This window comes from Pogona vitticeps, chromosome 2 (assembly GCF_051106095.1).
Source record: "Pogona vitticeps strain Pit_001003342236 chromosome 2, PviZW2.1, whole genome shotgun sequence".
In the NCBI taxonomy this organism is placed as follows: domain Eukaryota; kingdom Metazoa; phylum Chordata; class Lepidosauria; order Squamata; family Agamidae; genus Pogona; species Pogona vitticeps.
The window spans coordinates 276,249,870-276,271,590 of record NC_135784.1 but is presented as its reverse complement, the minus strand read 5'-3'; the positions used below and the strand labels follow the sequence as shown (position 1 = coordinate 276,271,590).

Sequence of the window (21,721 nt, the reverse complement as noted above, 5' to 3'; positions counted from 1 at the left end):
GTTTGTGCCCATCTCTACTCAGGGGTAAGGAAAATCAGCCACAAGAGGCATTTACACATTTCATCTAAAAATAGACAGAGAAAGAGATACAAGCCATTCTTTGTCTATTTGAGCTCATTTTTGTTATGACTACACTGGCAAGCCAAAATGGAGCAATTCAGCTTTGCTGCAGCTTGATTTTCAGTTTATGTTATGCTTCTGATCAGATTAGATGACCACACAGATACTACAAGTTGTTCTGGTGCCAGTGTCCCCACTGGTCCCCCAATCTGATGCATTTTTATCCACACCACATCCCCCACCCTGCCCTCTTCTGATCCTTGGCTCTCTTTTTATCACTTATTGTAAAACCACTGGGCTGTTTAAAGTGTTGCATGGTGTTAGGGGAATGGGAGAGTTTTTCAAAATGCTCGATAACATACAAAGACATACATACTGCAGAAACAAAACATTTTGCTGCAGTTCACTGGAATTCTATTTTACACTCATAGCAAATCCAGCAGTATTTGACCATATAGTCATAGCTATAGCCCAGATGAAGAAATTGAGTTCCAAGTAGTTCTGCATAGCAAAATCAGTAAGCAGATGAAGGTTTCAGAACTCCCTCTTGCATACTGAATGTCTGCTTAGTTTTTAAAAGCCAAAACACATAAGATTTGGAAACCCCATGCTATGCTGGTAACCTATAGTTCTGTTCTTTTGACTGATACAGATAATTGGGGCAGGGTGGGCCAAAACAGAAAATACTTCAGATGTTCAGTAAAAGACATGATCCAACTTATTTAATATCTACCAAGCAGAACAGAAAATAGGGTCTAAACTAGGACTAGGTAACTTCTTATGAATCAAAAGCCACACATGATGACAAGGGCTACTAGTTGAGTGCTGCACCCCTATGTGTGTACACACACATATTATATGCACACACACTCCCTCAAATAGTATTGCAGATGGTGGGAGTGAAGGAGGGAACATTTTCACTTTCATCTATACAAGCAATGTTGGGTACTATTAATCATAATCATCTTCATCGTAGAACTGCAGAGGTGAAAGGGACCCTGGGAATCATTGAGTCCAGTCCCTGTCAAGGAAGCATAGTGGGGAATTGAACTACCTTAACCACTGAGCTATCCAGCAGTTACTAGGACACAGGTGAAGTTACAGCCTTTCCCCACTACAATGATTCTCCTGGGGAAGAATGTGTGTGGTGATGACTTTTCCGATATGCCCTCTTTTCCATCAGTCTCAGTTGAGTGAATCTCAACAGCTCTGAGTTTCAGAGTGACAAAATGTCATTCGGCCCCAATAAGCTGTTTTCAGAATCGGAGAATACTTTGGCAATTCTCCTCATGGAGATGGAGGTAGGGGGCAACAAATGCAGCATCAGGTTCTAGCAATCAGCAACATGTGTAAGTTGAGGGGAAAATTGTGTCAGAGGATGGTACTTTTGGTAGAAGCTGGGCACATAGTGAGAGGAACACAAGGTTATGAGGAAGAGAAGAAGCCCTAAAATCTGGTATATGGATCAACATATTGTCTAAGCCAATGAATCCATAATTTTCTTTAGGAGAAGCTCTTGGATGAATCTATTTTTTCGAACCAGGCATAAAAAGGGTTACTTTCCTAACAGCACTATGAAAACCAGTTCCACACCTTCTTTTTTTCATGATGGAGTAGCGTTGATTTCGTTGATTGGCAAATGCCAGTGTCTTCTTCAGTGAACTGTAAGAACCAGCTGTATCCATACCAGAAGAAATGAGGGAAGACAGGTTTCCACTGGCTGCGTTATTTGCCAATGCTTCTGGATCATCACTTGGGGCAACTTGATCTGTGACACTTTCAGTAGCAGACTGGCTCACATCAATGAACTTGACACCAGCATCTTCCATCTAAGTGTGAAATTACTCCAGTTAGTGGCACTGGAAAACATACACAGCAGGATAGAGGAAGGCTGAAGCCAATTTGTAGAACTATTATGAGGCAGAGAAGCTCCTAAAACAAAGCTGGCAAGAGGAAGCCAAATAAGAATACAACTTGAGACTGAGGTATCATGACCATGAGTATCTAATGCAGCACTCTAACAAAGGCCACATTTAACAAACTAGCAAAAATCAGTTAGTTTCTTGATGCATTTGAAAACAACACTACAACAACATTGCTTGGAACGCTAGCGTGCACAAGCAATAGCTTTCTGGCTATAATTATTGGCTAGTCACTGTGGTTCTTTCGTACCATGAGATCAGATTGTCAAAACCTCAGTTTCATATCATACCTAAAAAAACCTGAAATACAGTATGTCCATTTGGCCATTTGCAGGAAGTCTTAAAATACAGTGGTGCCTCGCATAGCGATGTTAATTGGTTCCAAAAAAACATCGCTATGTGAAACCATCGCTATGCGAAACACCATTTCCCATAGGAATGCATTGGAAACCGGTTAATCCGTTCCAATTGGAATGGATTGCCGTCGTTAAGCGAAAAAACCCATAGGAAACATCGCTAAGCGAAACAATGTATCCTCCATTGGAATGTATTGAAGCTGACTCAATACATTTTAATGGCTTTGCGAAGTCAATTTTTGCAATTTTAAATGTGTCATACAAGGGTCAAAATGGTTTTAAATGCTTGGATTAGCTTCTGCACCCTCTAAAACGGATGCAAAAGTTAATTTGGCTTTGATCTGACTTTTCATTAATTTATGGTGCATTTTTTCCCCCCAACTTTTGACAGCTGTCAAAATCTGGCAGCTCCATTATTTCCTATGGGGGAAGAAAAAATTCACAAAAAATTAATGAAGACTCAGCAACTGTTCTAAATTCTTGGGTTCGTTAGAGGACCCCCTATGTTGTGTGCAAACCTGATTTGGCCTTGATCTGAACTTTCGTTAATTTTTTGTAAATTGTTTTCTCCCCCATAGGAAAGCATGGAGCTGTCAGATTTTGACAGGTCCATTGGTTCCTATGGGCCAAAAAAAAAAAATTCACAAAAAATTAACGAAAAGTCAGATCAAAGCCAAATCAGGTTTGCACATGACTTAAGGGGTCCTCTAAAGAATCCAAGCATTTAGAACCGTTTTTGACCCTTCTAAGACACTTTTTTAATTGAAAAAAAAAACATCGTTAAGTGAAGCAGGGGACCTAAAATCGCATTCGATATGCGAATTATGGTCCCAAAATTCGCTAAGCGAAAATCGCCCATAGGAAACATCGTTATGCGATGCATATTATTTTCTAAAAAACCACATCGTTATGCGAATTCATCGCTAAACGAGGCAATCGTTAAGCGAGGCACCACTGTATTTTTATATATACTCATATTACATGTTCTTATTATAGTGTCAAAGAGTTACTACTACGTACACATGTGAGTGTGTGAGCTTACAAAGAGGAGAACAGAGAGAAACAGACCAGTAGATAATGCAATATGTTCATAAGAGACAGAGAGGCAGCGTGCCTCTGCATAAGAAGGGATTCTCCACAGCCTACTCGCTGCGGGGCTGGTTCACACAGCAAAGGGCGTTCTTACTTGTAAAAAGTAATTTAGCCCTGTTATTCTCTCATCACTGTCAAGTCATTGTCAGCAATCCTTACAATATAAACCTATATTGATCGTTAATTTTATATTATTTTCTGTTACTGGCATAAAACTTGCCATTTAAAAAAATATATGTTACAGAGTACAAGACAAGATTAAATGACTTGAATACACTGTAATAAATCACTCTGGATAAAACTGGTAGAAAAGTAGAAAAAAAACAATTAAAAAAACCTTGCCATTTTTGGCAAAATGCTTTCCAAATAACTAAAGATGTCCTTACTGTGTGACTGTAAAAAAAATAACAAGAAAATGTTACTAATCGCACTACAATAATGGCAGCTAGCAGCTTTAAGTTCAGACACTATCCCTTATTGTTCTGAAGAACAGTGTCTTGCCCATATGAATCCACCCAGATTTTAAAGCCTCTGAAGGAAGACCTTCCCTCAATCCTGCCATCCTCACATACAGTGGACCCTTGACTTACAGACGGCTTGACTTACAGACTTTTTGAGTTACAGACTTCTCTGGCCGCAAAATTTAGGTTTGACTTGCAGACTGAGAATTGACTTACAGACCAGAAAAAAAACAAAATAGAACAAAAACGGCCTGTTATGGGATTAATCGGTTTTCAATGCACTGTAGGTCAATGGAGACTTGACCTACAGACTTTTTGACTTGAGAACCGCCTTCCAATATGGATTAAGTTCTCAAGTCAAGACCCCACTGTATACACTTGGCCAAGCCCCAAGAGAGGGCTTTTTGGGTGGCTGTTTCCAAGCTGTGTGATTCTCTCTTAAGGCAGGCTAGGTTGGTCCTTTCTTGATACCCTTCTGCTAATAGTCAAACATCTTTCTGCTTTTGGCAACTGAATGGCTACTAAAGTAGGGATTTTATTGGGGTGGGGTGGAGTTTTAATATTTCTTAACTTTTTTAAAGGTAAATTTCAATGGTAAATAATTAGTTTCTGTTCTCTTTTTGCTTTAGTATGTGGAAAATTCGATACATTTATAAAATTATAATTGTTTTCCTATTTTTAGCTGTATCTGTCTTTTAAGTATTTTACAAGCCAGGGGTGCCCAATCTTTTTCACCCCGCAGACTGGCTGGGGAAGGCGGGTCATCCTCCGCGCTCATGCACATGCGCAAATGGCGGCGTGGGGCTTGCGCGGGTGCATTCATGCGCATGTGTGAATGGCAGCATGGCACTTGTGTGGGCATGCATGCTCGTGCCTGCACGAATGCCGCGCCGCCGTTTGTGCATGAGTATGCAGGCGCAAACAGCCTTTGCGGGGGGAATGCATGCGGTGGGTGGGTCGGGAGGTCTGTTTTTGCGGCACAATCTGGCTCAGGCCACGGACCAGCATAGGGCCTCAGACCGGGGGTTGGGGATCTCTGTTATAAGCCACTTTGAGCCCTTTATTCAGACAACAGCAAGATACTGTATAACTTAGACAAATACATACAAGTGTGCATGCACTTTAAGTAGCAGATTCAATTAGTGCCAGAAAGGGGGCATTATCATGAGGTGAAAAATCACTCATGGGTTTTAGGAAAGAACACTCTTTTAGGGTCCAGAACAGCCCAGGAAAACTGGTGGCAAAACCCCTTCCCTCAGCCCCCAGAAGACATAAACGACCTTTTAGGTATTTTAAAGAAAAAAAGAGACTGAAAGAAACTGGCTGCACAATTAAGAAAAACTCCACTTCAGCTTGCCATATAGCTTTACAATTGCATTGTAGTCAATACATTTTCTCTTGCAAGTGAACAGTTTCACATTTCCATATAGAACAGCTAGAAGGAGCCCCATATTTACTGGGCCTTTTAAAGGAGTAAACACAATTACAGCATATTGTGAAAATCTCCAGACTCAGGACACTATCACACCCTTTTACAGGAAGACAGTATTGGATTAGCATATGCATATGTCTTTCAGTCTTACCTGGTCCACTACCATCCGGTTTGCATACACCTCATCACTTCCATTCGATGCAGCTGAAAGATTGGCTGCTGCAAAGAACGTGGAGGGATCTGATCTCTTCTTATAAGCCTCAAATGGAGAATGCGTCTGGACTGGAATAGAACATTAATAAAGAGGCACAGATTTTTTACAAAATGGGATGAAGGAAAGATTGCGCATACAACACTGAAATGGATAGGATGGCCAAAGAAGGTAAGATGCACTTTGCTGGATCAGGCCAGTTGCGTATCTAACTCAGCAACGTGTTTGTCATTGTATCCTCCCAGATGCCTATAACAGCGGGGCAACCTCTAGGGGTCCAAAGAGACACGTGCCCATCCTGGGCCACTCCTACTCCTCAACCACCCCAACTATTCTTCCTTTTAAAAAAAAAAGGTTTGAAGCTGAAAGTCACGCACATGCACACACAGTCTAGCAGTTAGATTTTATAAAATAACTCAAAGATTTGGTGGTAGGAAGCCCTGGGGATATAAGGGACCCAAAATCTGAAAAAAAAAATGCCACCTTACTCCCTTTTACTCCCTTGAGCAAAAAAAAAAAAATTGTCTTAGAAGAAATGGGATAGGGTGCTGGATAGCCCCAGGGGTGCCATGAGGACCCACACAAAGCACACACTTTGCCCTCTGCTCCCTAGGACAAGCTTAAAAGGAAGATCTGACAGCAACAGTATTCTTTCACTACTGTTCTCCAACAAGTGGCATTCAAAGGCATGCTGCCTCCAATTCTGGAAACAGGAAGTAGCCATCCTAAAACTAATCAATGGTAGCCCTCTCTACCCTGTATCTGTCCAATTCCCTTTCAGAGTAATATACATGCATGTGGTACATCTAGCAATAGCGCTTTTATTTTTGTCTGAACCAAATTTCCAATTTTTCTGCTTCAACAGATGAAGTGAGTTCTAGCACCTATGCACCTAGTGGCACGGTGGTTAAACTACAGTAGTGCAATCAAAACTCTACTCATAACCTGAGTTTGATCTCAATGGGCTCAGGTAGCTGGCTCAAGGTTGACTCAGCCTTCCATCCTTCTGAGGTCGGTAAACTAAGTACCCAGTTCACTGGGGATGGGGGGAGTAATGGGTAGCCTGCATAATTAATTTGTAAATTGCCCAGAGAGTGCTTTAGGCATTATGGGGTAGTATATAAGGAGAACATTTTAATATGAGAAATGAAGGGATACTTATTGTTTTCTCCATCCTATATGCATTTCATATAGCTCTATCCAGTCTTTTCTTAGGAGACATTTTCCCCTTAAACTGAACAACCCCAAACGCTCTTCCCTTCCATCACAGGACAGTTGTTCCAGCTAGTTAGTCATTTTGCTTGTCCTTTTCTGCACCATTTCTAGGTCCAACATACCCTTTGTGTGAAATGAAAGGGCCAGCGGTATCACATATATATAGCCTGGCCTCCTAATCTGGGGGTAGCTCAAGACATTTTGTCACCTGAGGTAAGAAATAAATGGCACGTTATAGACCTACAACAATATCCACTTTCTGTGTGCTTCATCTGCAGAATCTGAACAGACTGAGAGTTGACTCTTGCTTCAACAAAGGAAACAAAAGAGTCTCTTCCACTATACCCAAGGAGAGCTGAGTAGCCTTTCCACTGCAGGACAGGCTGCACACACACACCTTCTGAATTTCCCAAAGCATTCGCTGCTTGGTGTTGCTGTCTCCATGTGCCTTATGGTAGGAATGGCCCTTCTCCAAGTGATACTGTTCTCTTTCACACATACCCTGGCACCTCTGCTATTGCTATGGTCAAACTAACCTACAGAGTGAGGAACTGCTTGTACATATAGACCAGTGGTTCCCAATCCTGGGTAACCCAGGCATTCTTGGACTGCAATTTCCAGAAGCCCCAGCCAGTAGGGATGGTCGTGAAGGCTTCTGGTAACTGCAGTCCAAGAAAACTTGGGTTTTCAAAAACTGTGGCTATTGTAGAAAAGTGGAATTACATAGGGAAGCTCAGGAGGGAGATAGAAAATACTAACAACATAAAAAGGTGCATACATATATTAATGGATCATTTTCTTGTAATACCTTATGAATGTGAAACAGTTGTCTCCTTGACAAACTCTGATCCCTGTCCTAAAAATATCATTGCGTTCTTAAGAGAGCCAAGTCTACCTGGCCTGCAACTATTACCTATCCAGGATCTGCTCAAGGAAGTAATTAACAGCTTCAATGTGCCATTCCTGTGTTAATGAATCATTGTTGTTTTGTTTGCTATAAGCATCATCATGGTGGTTTGAATATAAAAGTCATGTTTTTACACTCCTGTGTCTGTGGAAGTGAATTTTGATCCACAAAAGCTCACACTGAAATACAATTGTTAGTCTTTAAGTTGCTACAGTATTTTGCCTTCCCTCCCCTTTTCTTTCCTCACCCCACTCCACCCTCTGACAAATATGCTGAAATAGGCTAAGGCTAACACAGCTACTTCTTTGGAAACTCCTTTAATGCTTGTTGACATTTTAATGGAACTAGAATTAACTAAGCCATAAAGGGTGGTGTTAACAGCTGCCCTCTGGAAACTGAAGCAATGGAGGCTCCACTCCTTTATTAGCCTCCCTTCAATATATGTGAGGTACAGGGAAAACAACTGGTAGGCGTCTCCTACCCATACATGGTAGTCCTAAGCTGCAGCAGACTCCCTAATGCTTGTGTTAGTGCAAGAACACGGAAATTCAGCGGAATAACTTCTGGTCCAGATGGTTAAATGAATCATGCACACACAAGCAGCTTCTCCAGCACCAGACATGTATTTACAGGCTATATACAGAAGTGCAGACCGGCAGCATAAGAGCATGACACTCATCAGGAAGAAGAAGAATACATCTGCTGTACAGAGTCCACATACTATACTTATTCACAACTATCTGTGTCCAATCATATTAGATATTACATCATACATGAGCCAGCACTTTATGAGTCATCATGACTCAGCATTACAGCACACCTGTTCAATATGGCTGCTCATTAAGACACTTTGTACTGCTCAGGCCTGTAAATTTTACCTTCACAGTTTGTTTGTTTGTTTGTTTGTTTCCAAGATTTTTTAGCCATGCCATTACCAATGGTCTCTGAGCGGTGATTTTTAAAAGAGAGAGAGACTGAGAGAAACAGAGGGAGAAAGATAAAGACAGACATAGAGTGAAACTAACCACTTCACATAATGTCTTTTTAAATTCTAATTCAGGAGTTATATTTTCTGCCTGCTATAAGAGTGTGTCATAGCTTCCATGTATGCTCTGCTTGCATATTTGGTAAGGAAGGAGTATACATTACAAGATAACCAACAATAACCACCATGATTTCTAATCATCATCATCATCATCATCATCATCATCATCATCATCATCATCATCATCATCATCATCATCATCATCCTGTTATCCAACAAACAGATACACAGAATGACTTACAATAATGAGAAAATCAAATAATAAAAGTAAGATGTACAAACCAAAACAGTCATTAAACAACAGAACAAATGCACGTGGTTTGTTTTGAAAGGCACCCACCAGATTAAAAGCAGTGAACAGAAATGGAGGCATTACTAAGACAAAAATCCTGAAAGGAAATACAGAAATGTTTGGGAGTTTTTAAAGTTTTCAGCAGCCATCTGAATACTAAAAGAGAATATCTTCCGCAGTTTTCTAATAATATCAGCAGCAGCAACAACAAAAACATGCCATCAAGTCAATTCTGACTTATGGTTACCCTTTTCATGGTTTTCTAGCTATAGAGTACAGTACTCAGAAACAGTTTCCCATTCCCTTCTTTGTGAGGTGCAAGCTTCCCCAAGGCTACACATGCTGGCTCTTCTCCTGGGAGGCACAGTAGGGAATCCAAGGGCCTGTCCAGATGTGGAGACTTGGAGAGGTCTGGTTCAGGTCTGAAAAGTTCTTATTTTCAGTGCAGTCTATCATTTCACACTTGAGTGATCCTCCCAATCACACTGGAGATGTTTATTTTCTTGTGAAAAGGGTCCACACAGGTCTTTGGATCACCGGCTTACTCACAAGTGAGATTTACCTGGTTTATGTGTGTGTAAGGTTTACCTGGTTTACTCACACGTAAAGAAGTAGCAGCAGGGCAAAGAAAATGTTGAGGTAAAGGTAAGGAAGATGGAAGGGAAATAACCCTCCATTTTCCTGCCTTTCTCCTCAGCCAGAGGTCTGCCCTCGTGGGGGCAGAACCCTCAGAGTAAACATAGCCTCTTTCCCCAACTTCTCCCATGGCCATCATTGAGCAGGCTGTGGTGACTTTCCCTTTTTAAATGAAGTAAGGTAACTGGCAGAGTGAAACCACAATGCACCTACCTTTAAAAAGATGAAAATTGTTGAAGGATTTTTTTTAAAATCAGTTACAGAAATATTTGATAATATTTTTAAATATTGTGCTGTGTCAGCTAGAGAAATATTTTTAAAAGGATGAAAACTGAAAAGGGAGTTTCTCTGTCCTTCCTTTTAATGCCACAACCCATCAAGTATGTCAAAGGCCTGTATACTACCCACAGGATTGTTTTGATGCAGACTAAAAGCGTTCCGTGTCTAAGTCGCACTGGCCATGTGACCACGGAAGAATGTCTTCGGACAAAACGCTGGCTCTATGGCTTGGAAATGGGGATGAGCACCGCCCCCTAGAGTCGAACACAACTGGACAAAAATTGTCAAGGGGAACCTTTACCTTTACCTAACCACTGATACAGGCTACACAATGGGATAATTAGGAACATGTCGAGTCATGCCAAAACACCCAGAAGCCCTAGCGCTATGCCAGAAAGAATGGCTGAAAAAAAGGGGCAGGATGGAACACTCTAAACCAAAACTTGTATGGATACCATGATTTGGTTCAAACCAAACTGCATCAAAAGTGATTGAAATAGCGATCTATATAATTATTCAGACAGGCCCTAAGTCCCAAACCTCTGGCTCTGTAGCCAGATGCCCAACTCACAGAGCTATCCAGTCAGCCAATACATAATTGTGGTCCCTCTCACAAAAATTGTGTTCATAGCTACTGATGTTCGTCTTATAGCAACATCAAACAGCATCTACTCTTTTTTTTTCAAGAAAAAAAGTGAGGCAAAACAAGGCAATACAAATTATCCCTCTGAAGAGCCAGTAGTAGACCTACTGATCATGATCTTAAGAGAGCAACCAGCTCCATTTCTAACTTCATTTCCTTCAGTCTTGTTTTTAAACTGGAATTCTCTCTTTCTCTGATGAATTAGCACAGATAAGATGACTGTATTTTACACTGTAAGTGAACCCTAAGATCTTTTTTACATTTTTCGTTCATGTCATGATTTTCCAGCTAAATGAGTCATGTGAAATGAAAAACTACGGAATCTAACTAATGGTCTGCCAATTTTTTCCAAATCTTTAATCTGTCTGGCTTGCTCCAGCATATAAAATCCTGGCTTCTTACTATCCCTCATCTCTCTTTGTTGAAACAAGATTGCTTCCAGGATCTGCTTTGTAATTCAGCCAAGCTTTTGTGCCTCCTTGATCTTGGATGTTCCAGGTCTTAAACAAAACCTACAGGATTTTGCCAAGCTGTGACAAAAAGGATTTGATAATGCAATCATTGTCTCAGCTGCTTATTTTGGCTAGAGGAGAGCTCAAAACAGAGATTGAACTGACTGTAGTGAAAATAATTTCAGAAAGAAAAATGAGGAAAATATGAAAAATATGAAGCAGCTGTTACTGATAACCCAGTTTGTCCTTTACACTACCAAACACATTTCCAATCTATAGTTCATTCATTCAGGCTGGAAGCTGCCCAAATAAACATTAAGGTAACTGCTTCATTTGAATCAGTAAAGGAAATAGATATTACTTGATGCTTGCTATAACCTTTTAAGTCTGCACCTCTGTTAAAATGAATGTTGTAAGCAATTACACTTTTTCCTTGATCAATAATCTGCATATGGAAAAGTTTGTTTCCCCACACAAGATGCTGAATTTCTACTTTCCATCATGTATCCTGCTCAACTGCTAACATGCATTTAAAAAACAAAAAAATACCCAGAAAGAAAATTTCTAAATATGCTTTATTTTCTGGGATAAATCAGGGGACTAATTAGACTGCTGAATATTTGTCCTCAGATTCCCCAGACCATTAAAATAGCAGTTGTGATGGTGGTGGAGGTGGAGGTGCATCAAGACTGAACCCACCAAGGCAAGGAAATTTAATCTCTCCACATCAGCTCTGAAATCAACTCCCCAAAGTTGCTGTTGACCTTAACAAGAAAAACTAATGTGTGCACAGGCTTTGTATACATTTCATCTTATGGGGTTGGGTCTTTAGTGCCATGAAACAAAAAGGCTTTTTTTAAGTCTTATTCAAGTTTGGCAGACAGATAGGTAGATAGATTTGTATCTATTTATCTACATAGATATAAAAACTGGGTCTCATTAGCCTGGGAAGGCAGCCCATCTAGCAGAAGGAAAACTTTGATCTCAAACCCCCATGCCGTGAGGAGAAGGAGGAAGCGCCACCATCATCCACGCGGTGAGGGAGCAGCCTGAATAGGTGGGGCTCGTCAGCCATGGAAGGCAGCCCATCTAGGAGAAGGAAAACTCCGATTTCAAACCTCCACTGCCTTGTGGCTATATCCACCGATGGAAAAGGCTTCAGGAGTTAAACCTCGAGGCAAAATCCGGAGCCGGAGTCCCGGAGGCAGTTTGTGTCATTCTGGCAACTCCTGTGATATCGCTGGAACCACTTATATTGGCTCTTGCCTTTCCACTGGACTATTTCAGTGATGTGGAGAGGGGGGATTTTCTGCTTGGGTAACAGCCTATCCTCCATATTATTTTACCCAGGCTTCGTGCTCTGGAGAGGACACTCCAGCTTCGCATACAGTGTCAAAGTCCTCCATACAGAGCACGTTACCATAGTCTCTTGAGACTGAAGGATGCCTATGATGACTGATTACTATGAAAAGGGAAAAGAGGCAAATATACTGATTTAAATTGTTATTAGGAGAAAGTATATGCTTTTCTACTCTGGTCAACTGCTCTTCATGCAATCAGTCACATAAGTATTTCTGCAACCAATTTCACCAGGAGTGTATGATCAGTTGTGTGATGGATGGAGAGCCTGCGGAGAGGGAAAGCAGGCAATTGCCCCTATGTAAATGTGTAAGTGGATGGGCCTCTGCCCGCTGTTTTGATTCACTGTGATAATCATGTTAGAACCTCTTCGTTCCTGTGGTGGGATTGGGCTGTGGGTTGTCACAAACAGCCTAAGGGAAGAAATTGTTAAGACAGTTGGAAGCTTGGGCCAAAGGGAAATAGAAATGATTTGTTTATGCTGCTTTGACCCGGGTTTGTGAGAATGGTAAAAGTTGCAACTGTTATTTAAAAGGAAAATTAGATACACTGTTACATATCCAGCAGGGCTTGGATGAATTCCCATAGGATCAGAGCCGACAGCTTTCACAAACAAAACAAACTTATCCTTGGATTCCTGGGGGTCAAGGGTAACAGAAAAAAAAATTCTTACAGTGAGAATACCAGCAATGGACTTTTCACTCCCTCAAAAGGAGTCTGTGCCATGTTTAGAAAAGATTAACTTTGGGAAGTCTATGTCCAGAATGTTCTTAAACAGGATTCTAAGCCTATGAGAAAGTAAAGATACAGAGATGCATTTTTCACTTCTATTGTTATATCACTTCTGCTGTTATATCATCCCAGACATTTGTTCAATGTTGCTTCACAATAGCAAAACACAAAAGAAAGCAATCTTCCAAGAGCCATGATGATTTTTTAAAAAAAAAATGTTGCATTTTTCTCATACTTTGGAAAAGGTACTTTTGGGACCAGAACTCCCAGAATTCACCACCAATACGACTAGTTCTGATTTGTATATTGCTAAACTACAATAATAACGAGAATGTGCAGAGCACAAACTTTCATTTTGTTATCATTTTGGGTTATTTTAGAGGAAGTCCTTCTTTAATTTTCTGGGTTTTGTTTGTTTGTTTGTTTGTTTTTTCGCACTGGTCCTTTCATTTAACACAAAGGAGACCACCTCTTTTGGGTTTTTCATGTTTTATCTGGCACTCATCCAACAGACCATACAAACTACACCTGCAAAAAAGCAAAGGCAAGGCAACAGAGAATCAGTCTACACCAGAAACAGTCAGTAAAAGTACAACCAACAGCAACAACCACTAAACAAACCAGTTACAATTCCCTGACTGAAATTTACAACACTAACAGAGGAAAAACCCACAGTTAATAAACCAAATAACCATTTCTTAAAACTGAATGAACTATGGAAAGCAGATACCTGTACCCCTATACATGTAATACTTACTTACAATATTTTACCATGCCTTTCTCATTAAAAAGGATCCAGGGTGGCTTACATTATTAAAATAAAATATTTAAAGCTAAACAAAATAAATATACAGGTAAATAAATAGCAAAATTTCTCTCACACAGCTCCCTCTTCCATAAATAAAAAAAAAAAGCAAGCATGCAAATAAAGGCAAAGAATACAAGGAAAGCTCCCCCAAATCCAAATGACTAGAATATGGGGACATCTTTGAAATTCCCACCACAAAAAAGAGTGAAACATAAAAGAACTGAAATATTCATGTCCCTCTCTTACATGAACATGAAGCATAAATATCTAAGATACTCATTTTTGGAAAGCAACAAAGAACATGAAAATGAAAATAAGAGCTTCTTTTCAGTTTTTTTTTCATTCATGTTAACCTGAAAATCCCATTCCTAATAATAAACAAAAAAGCCCAAGATAGTAACATATGAACATAGCACCATCACAATAGCAATAAAAATGAGTGGTGCAGAATTGCTGCTAATTAATTAGTTGCCACTCACATTCCAACTGCACATCAGATCACAGGAATAGCATTCAAATAGTAGAGCAAGCTGCAGTTCATTGCTATAGTATATATCAGTACCTTGGCATAAATCTGCAATAAGATTTGGGACATTATTTTTCTAACACTGAGATTGCAGCATCTAACACTGAGATTGCAGCCCTAAACGGTTTGGGACCTCAATATCTAGCAGATTGTCTTCTCCCATCCAGATCTACCCAAATCACTTGACATAGCCAGCAGGGACGGCTGAGGGGGTCTGACACCCAGGGAGGCCCAGAAGGAAAAAACAAGAAGCCGGGTCTTTTCGCCGGTGGCCCCTCAGCTGTGGAACACCCTCCCTGGGCATTTTCAAAAGCCAGTTGAAAACTTGGCTATTCAAGCAGGCCTTCCCTTCAGTCAATTAAGTGACTCTTATTTCTTATTTTTCTTTTGATTTATGCCATCTTGGAACTGTTTACTTTAAATTAATTGTTAAATATTTTAAATTTTTAAATTGTTTTTATTGTATACGTTGGGAGCCGCCCAGAGTATACCATGTCTAGATGGGCGGCATATAAATGTAATAAATAAATAGATAGATAGATAGATAGATAGATAGATAGATAGATAGATAGATAGATAGATAGATAGATAGATAGATAGATAGATAGATAGATAGATAGATAGATAGATAGATAGATATTTTTTTTTGCTTAGAAAACCCATAATAGAGTTAAACATTAAAATCCTATTGCATAGCTACACATATGTAACTCAACATTAAACCATCTGTAACTACAATAGTTCCAATACAGAAGTGCTATTCTTAAACATGCTGGTGCCTTGTGCAGTCGGTAACAATGCAAACAGTGTGACTGATGGCCTAACTGAACTGAACAATCTGCATTGCCTAAGTGTAACAACTGGTGAAATTACACCTGAATTACACCTGCCATCAAGTAGCATTGAACTATATTCCAACCAATAAATGATCATGTACAGATACTGCAATAAATCAAGATCTGGGTTAGTGATGAGGTGCTGAGAGTGAAGATTACAGTTTTCCTTCTGGATCTCACTCCATGTGTAATTTAATTTTAAAAGTTATTAAGGTGCTAGGACCACAGGCCCTCTTCTCCCTTTTGCTCATATCACTGAAAATGCTATCACCTTGTATCCATTTGAGATTCATATCACAAGGAATGCAAGCAGCAACTCATTAATTAGTGGCAAAGCACTAACACAAGTTACACAATTACAATTTCATCAGCACAAAGCACCAGCAAGATTATGGCCAATACATGTGACATTTTTTGTGAAGAACTGCGCCCTCAAGTGGAAAAAACAGCTGTTTTTCACAACTCATGGTTTTCCTCACCTCTGTATCTTATATTTAGGGTGCTTTGTGTTGTTACTGGTCTGTAAAAAGTAAATATCTGCTTCATTAGCAAGTAAGATTGCTGCAGCAATGCCACTATGGCAGGGTTTGTAGGGAACATTAAAAACTTCAACTTCAAACACATTCCCTTTAATATCTAGCCTGACTTTGAAAGACAGACACACAGGTATGAGTTGCTTTCTGAAAGAGAGTGGATAGCCTGGCTAGAGACCTAATGGAGACACACTGTTGGTTGGCATGCTGATGCTGTGAACTTTCACTTATGCTCAATTTGCATATCCTGTACATGTAAACAAGTGCATCAAAACCCTCTCGTTAACTGAATCTAAGAGAGGAGAATCCCATGTAATGCTTGCAGCACTGGAATTCTCATGGCTTGGGGAACTGCTGTACAAAGATGCAACAGTATGTACAATATATCACAGAAGTTAGTACACCCCCCTCACATTTAGTAAATATTTTAGTATATCTTTTCATGTGACAATACTTGAAGAAATGACATTTGGGTACAATGTAAAGGAGTGAGTATACAGCTTGTATAACAGTGTAAATGTGCTGTCTCCTCAAAAGAACAGAACACACAACCTTTAAGTGACAATGTCCAAATTGGGTCCAAGTAGCCGTTTTCCCTCCCTGGTGTCAGGAGACCCGTTAGTGTCACAAGTCTCAGATGTGAAAGGGGACCAGGTGTTTATCACTCGCACTCTCTCAGACTGGTCACTGGAAGTTCCACATGGCACCTCATGGCAATGAACTGTCTGAGGATCTGAAAAACTGAATTGTTGCTCTACATAAAGATGGCCTAGGCTATAAGAAGAATGCCAAAGCCCTGAAACTGAGCTGCAGCATGGTGGCCAAGATCATACAGCGGTTTAACATGACAGGTTCCACTCAGAACAGGCCTCACCATGGTTGACTGAAGAAGTTGAGTGCTCGTGCTCAGTGTCATATCCAGAGGTTGGCTTTGGGAAATAGATTTATGAGTGCTGCCAGCATTGCTGGATAGGTTGAAGGGGTGGGGGTGGGATCAGCCTGTCAGTGCGCAGACCATATGCCACACATTTCATCAAATTGGTCTCTGGGGCTGTCGTCCAAGAAGGTAGATGTTGCACAAGAAAGCCCACATACAGTTTGCTGCAGACAAGCAGACTAAGGACATGGATTTCTGGAACCATGTCCTGTGGTCTGATGAGACCAAGATAAACTTATTTGGTTCAGATAGAGTCAAGCGTGTCTGGTGGCACCCAAGTGAGGAGAACAAAGACAAGCGTGTCATGCCTACAGTCAAGCACGGTGGTGGGAGTGTCATGGTCTGGGGCTGCATTGGGTGCTGCCGGCACTGGGGAGCTACAGTTCATTGAGAGAACCATGAATGCCAACATGTACTGTGACATACTGAAGCAGAGCATGATTCCCTCTCTCTGGAGACTGGGCCACAGGGCAATATTCCAACATGATAACGACCCTCAAACACACTTCCAAAATGATCACTGCCTTGCTAAAGAAGCTGAGGGTAAAGGTGGTGGACTGGCCAAGCATGTCTCCAGACCTAGAGCCTATTGAGCATCTGTGGAGCATCCTGAAACAGAACGGGGAGGTGTGCAGGATCTCTAACATCCACCAGCTCTGTGATATCGTCATGGAGGAATGGAAGAGGACTCCAGTGGCAACTTATGAAGCTCTGGTGAACTCTATGCCCAAGAGGGTTAAGGCAGTGCTGGAAAATAATGGTGGCCACATAAAATATTGACACTTTGTGTGCAATTTGGACATTGTCACTTAGGGGTGTACTCACTTTTGTTGCCAGCGTTTTAGACATTAATGGCTGTGTGTTGCGTTATTTTGAGGGGACAGCACATTTGCACTATAATACAAGCTGTATACTCAATGCTTTACATTGTAGCCAAGTGTCATTTCTTCAATGTTGTCACATGAAAAGATATACTAAAATGTTTACGAAATCTGAGGGTGTGTACTCACTTCTGTGATATACTGTACATTTTTTGGCATTTAATGGTTGCCTATTGTCCATTTTCTTACTGGCCCAGTGGTAATTGAAAGTTGCAGCATATTAAGACATTCCACTTTCTTTTCAAAGCTCAAATCACCAACAGGTTCAGTGGTTGTTGGCAGATCAATATCCATGGCAAATTAATCTTACCATGACCATTCTCTCCCAAAGAGCAGCTCACCAGCTTCCTAGGTGCATAAATAACTTAGACATACATTATAACAAGAAAAGTATTTCAAAACTTCAACAAGCTCACAAGATAGCACAGTTAAATTACACATTGACTCTATTAGTTATTTATTTTTACTGGAAGATAACAATGCAGTTTAAAAAATGACAAAGCAACATGTAATCCAGAAGTTATAAATCACATTCCTATAGTTCTCCAAATTCCTTTCAGCAAAACCAGCAAAGTCATGACTCACAGTCGGCATTTTTAGATTCTAGTGGGGAAGGTCCACATTTCACACAAAAAAAAGCGTGCACACCAGTTCATTCCTGTTTACTGAGTTACTAACACAAATATCTGCAATCATACAAGTTAAAAATAAAGGGGGCTTCAAATGGGATTCTCAGAGGACTTTCAGTGCATTATATGGATGCCCTAAGAATGCTGGATAACTCTTGGCCTTATGCAGCAGTTCCTTGTGGTCTTAAGAAACTGTTGTAAGGTAGCTTAGGAAGGGACCAAAGCTAGGAAAACATTTAACTGTCCAAAGCTAGGAAAACATTTCTTTTTGTTTAGTTTTGCATTTATTTTAACACTGGCTATGGAGGAGTCTAAGGAGAGCAGCACAAAAAAGTTGTTGTTTTTCAACTTCTGGCCCTGCTTTCTATAAAGAAACATTGCACATAGTTATAATCCAGAAATCTACACTTGCAACAGAAAAAGGTTCAGGAACTCCCTCACTATGAATAGTTATTTACAAATGTACACACAAGATGGCATGATATGTTGGAGGGAGAAAGACTGGCAGGTGTACGTATGCTGGCCTACATGTTTGATTCATAAAGAATCACATATTCAAAGAATATATGCTATACAGTACCTGTCAGTGGTTTGGTACCTAAATTATAGAAAAACTACTTTCGTACTTAAAAGCCTTTTAATTGCAATGGCATTCAGGTATTATATGACCTGCTGCCAAGAAAGTAGCCTTGTAGGAGGACCTTGACTGTGGATAAAGGTAAAGGTAAAGGTTCCCCTTGACAATTTTTTGTCCAGTCGTGTTCGACTCTAGGGGGCGGTGCTCATCCCCGTTTCCAAGCCACAGAGCCAGCATTTTGTCCAAAGACAATCTTCCGTGGTCACATGGCCAGTGCGACTTAGACACGGAATGCTGTTACCTTCCCACCGAGGTGGTACCTATTGATCTACTTGCATTTGCATGCTTTCGAACCGCTAGGTTGGCGGGAGCTGGGACAAGCGACGGGCGCTCACTCCGTCACGTGGATTCGATCTTATGACTGCTGGTCTTCTCAACCTGCAGCACAGGCTTCTGCGGTTTAACCTGCAGCGCCACCACGTCCCCTGCGGAACTCCCTCTCAAAGAAGGTCAGGTGGCTCCATCTCTATTTTGTACAGACAGCAAAGCCTGTATTATTTCACCATACCTTTGGTTTATTTTTGCACTGTTTTTAAATAATGCTTTATTTAATGTAATTAAATGAGGATGGTTTGGTTTGCTCCATGGATTATGTTGTGTGATCGCCAAAAAAAGAGTAGCAAACAAGCCCATCCCTGCAGCAAACCAAGACAGTCTGGCAGAACAAACTCAAGGCAGGCTGTAAGACACAGCTAAAGGCCTGCTTGATCACTGTTAGGTGGTGAGTAATAGGATTCTGCCAATGCTTCTCAACCTTTTGAATAATGTCAGTTGTAGAATGAAACTGAATATGCTGCTATGATGATGCTCACATAGATTCTGAATTAAGTCATTGTGAGTAGGATGCATTATCTGTATCTGTTGTCCTCCAGTGAAGGTGAGGCTGAGCTCCTAGGGTCAGGAGTATAAAATGCGAAACAATGTCTGTTTACATGGCCTTTGGTTAGAAATGGAATTTTCAAATTTCGTGGACTAAAAATCCCATAACTCTCCATTTTGGGAGTTCTACCGGAGTGAGAGATACCTTCCAGACACTAAAAAGTGGCTCACCTGGGAAAAGAGCCTCATTTGGAAAGGCCTTGAGGCTTAGCTAGGGCTAGTTCTACCTAAGTTTAGAAGGAGACCTCCCACCTAACACTCGGGTGGGAACAAGAAGCTTGATAGAAAGGTCTCAACTGGAAGGCTTTGAAGCTTAGATAGAGCTAGCTCCACCCAAGCTTCTCGCTCCTGGCCCAATGCTAGCTGGGAACTTTTTTCCTAAACTGGAAGCTTTACCCTAGAAAGCCATAAAGTCTTCCAAATGGTGTCTTTCTCTCAGGTCAGCCACATTTTTAGGGGTCTGTAAGGTGCCAGTCTATCACATAGAAAGCCCCAGTGGAAAACTATGCAATTTGTATACCAAGAAATCAAAAAAATCCCATCATTACTATTGGTCTTCTGGAACTGGTAGTAACCTTTTCTACCTCTTATGCTGGGGATTCCATCCCCTCCAACCCCTTGGGACCCCTGGTGGTGACTGAACCAACAGAGTGTCTGCCTACAAAGAAGGCCTAATTTGGGCCTTCCCAAGAGGTTGGCTGTACTCCTCAGAAGATCCTTTGGCAAAATACTTATCTACAGCTGATGCGGGGGCAGCTGTGAGTTGAGCTTTGTAAGTGTTATTCCTTGGCAACGGAAGTTGCTGGAAACAATGTCCAATGCCTAGTTCCAGCCTTGATAACTTTTCTCATCCTTCTAACTTGCTGGACGCCTTCATGCCCAACCTTTGTACAAACCTTACTAAGGCTTCCAAACCCATCCGTCTTACAGCTTGCCTTTAGTTTGTTCTGCCAGACTCCCTTGTTGGTTATTTTGCCACCTGACAGGAAGCAAGACAAAATGAAGTCACCTTTCTTAAAATTTGAGACAAGCTTTCCACCCACCCACCCCCAATTCCAAGCATACTAGCAACTCAGTAATGCCTGAAAATATGAGCAAGTTAGAACGAGGAAAGGAAAATAATTAATTCTGACCCGGAGTAATCAGCATATAGTCTTCAAACAGCTTCCCAGAAATTCCTCCAGCAATCTGAACATGAGTTAATACATAACCTGAAGAATTAAAACTATGAAGTAAAAAAAAGCAGCAACCCACAGTAATTAATCACATCAAATTACATACTGAACTGTTGAGATCCATGTCTATGTGAGTATGAAAGACACAGGTAGGAAAGTGGTCTTCCCCCTAATTCATGCATCTGTTACCATAGATGTCATTAACAGACCAAAGCTATCATACAATGGAATTGTCCTCTCCTGTCCTGCTTTAAAAATCCTGTAGCTCCAATTATAATTTCATCACAGAAAAGATTATAGGTATGTTGCATGTATGTAGCTACAACTAGATAACGGCCAAAACCCTATTGTGAAATCCTTTGGTGGCAAATTAAGAAACCACTGCAGACATAATCTGCTGCATGCCAAATTCCACAACTCCCAAAACAGAGAACTTGTTGAATTTTGCCAATTTGCAACCATATGTTACAACATTTGTATTTACACTTAGAGGTGTAACTAACAGGATTTTGGTAATCGTAGCAATCTTTCATGTTGCTACTGACACACAAAATGAAGCACAGTAACTTTCACATAACCATAGTAACAAAACAACAGTCGGGCTTCAGGCCGCGCCATGGTACAGAAACGGCATTGGTCGCCCTGTATGATGACCTGTTGAGGGAGGCTGACAGGGGTAAAATATCTCTGTTGGTCCTTCTCGACATCTCAGTGGCCTTTGATACCATCGACCACGGTATCCTCCTGGGGAGGCTCTCCAAGCTGGGAATTAGTGGCCTGGTGCTT

The 21,721-nt window shown here is 40.8% G+C and overlaps 1 protein-coding gene across 9 annotated transcripts in view; it reads right to left on the bottom strand.

The window, feature by feature from the left end:
- Positions 1 to 21,721, bottom strand: part of ARHGEF28 (Rho guanine nucleotide exchange factor 28) — a 200,970-nt gene that overhangs the window by 73,089 nt on the left and 106,160 nt on the right. For all 9 annotated transcript variants that reach the window (XM_072992640.2, XM_072992643.2, XM_072992641.2 and 6 more), the window contains 2 exons: positions 5,475 to 5,605; positions 1,654 to 1,889 (listed from right to left, as the gene is read on the bottom strand). In XM_072992640.2, the coding sequence (XP_072848741.2) occupies positions 1,654 to 1,889; positions 5,475 to 5,605 (367 nt within the window). The remainder of the gene's footprint in view (positions 1 to 1,653; positions 1,890 to 5,474; positions 5,606 to 21,721) is intronic.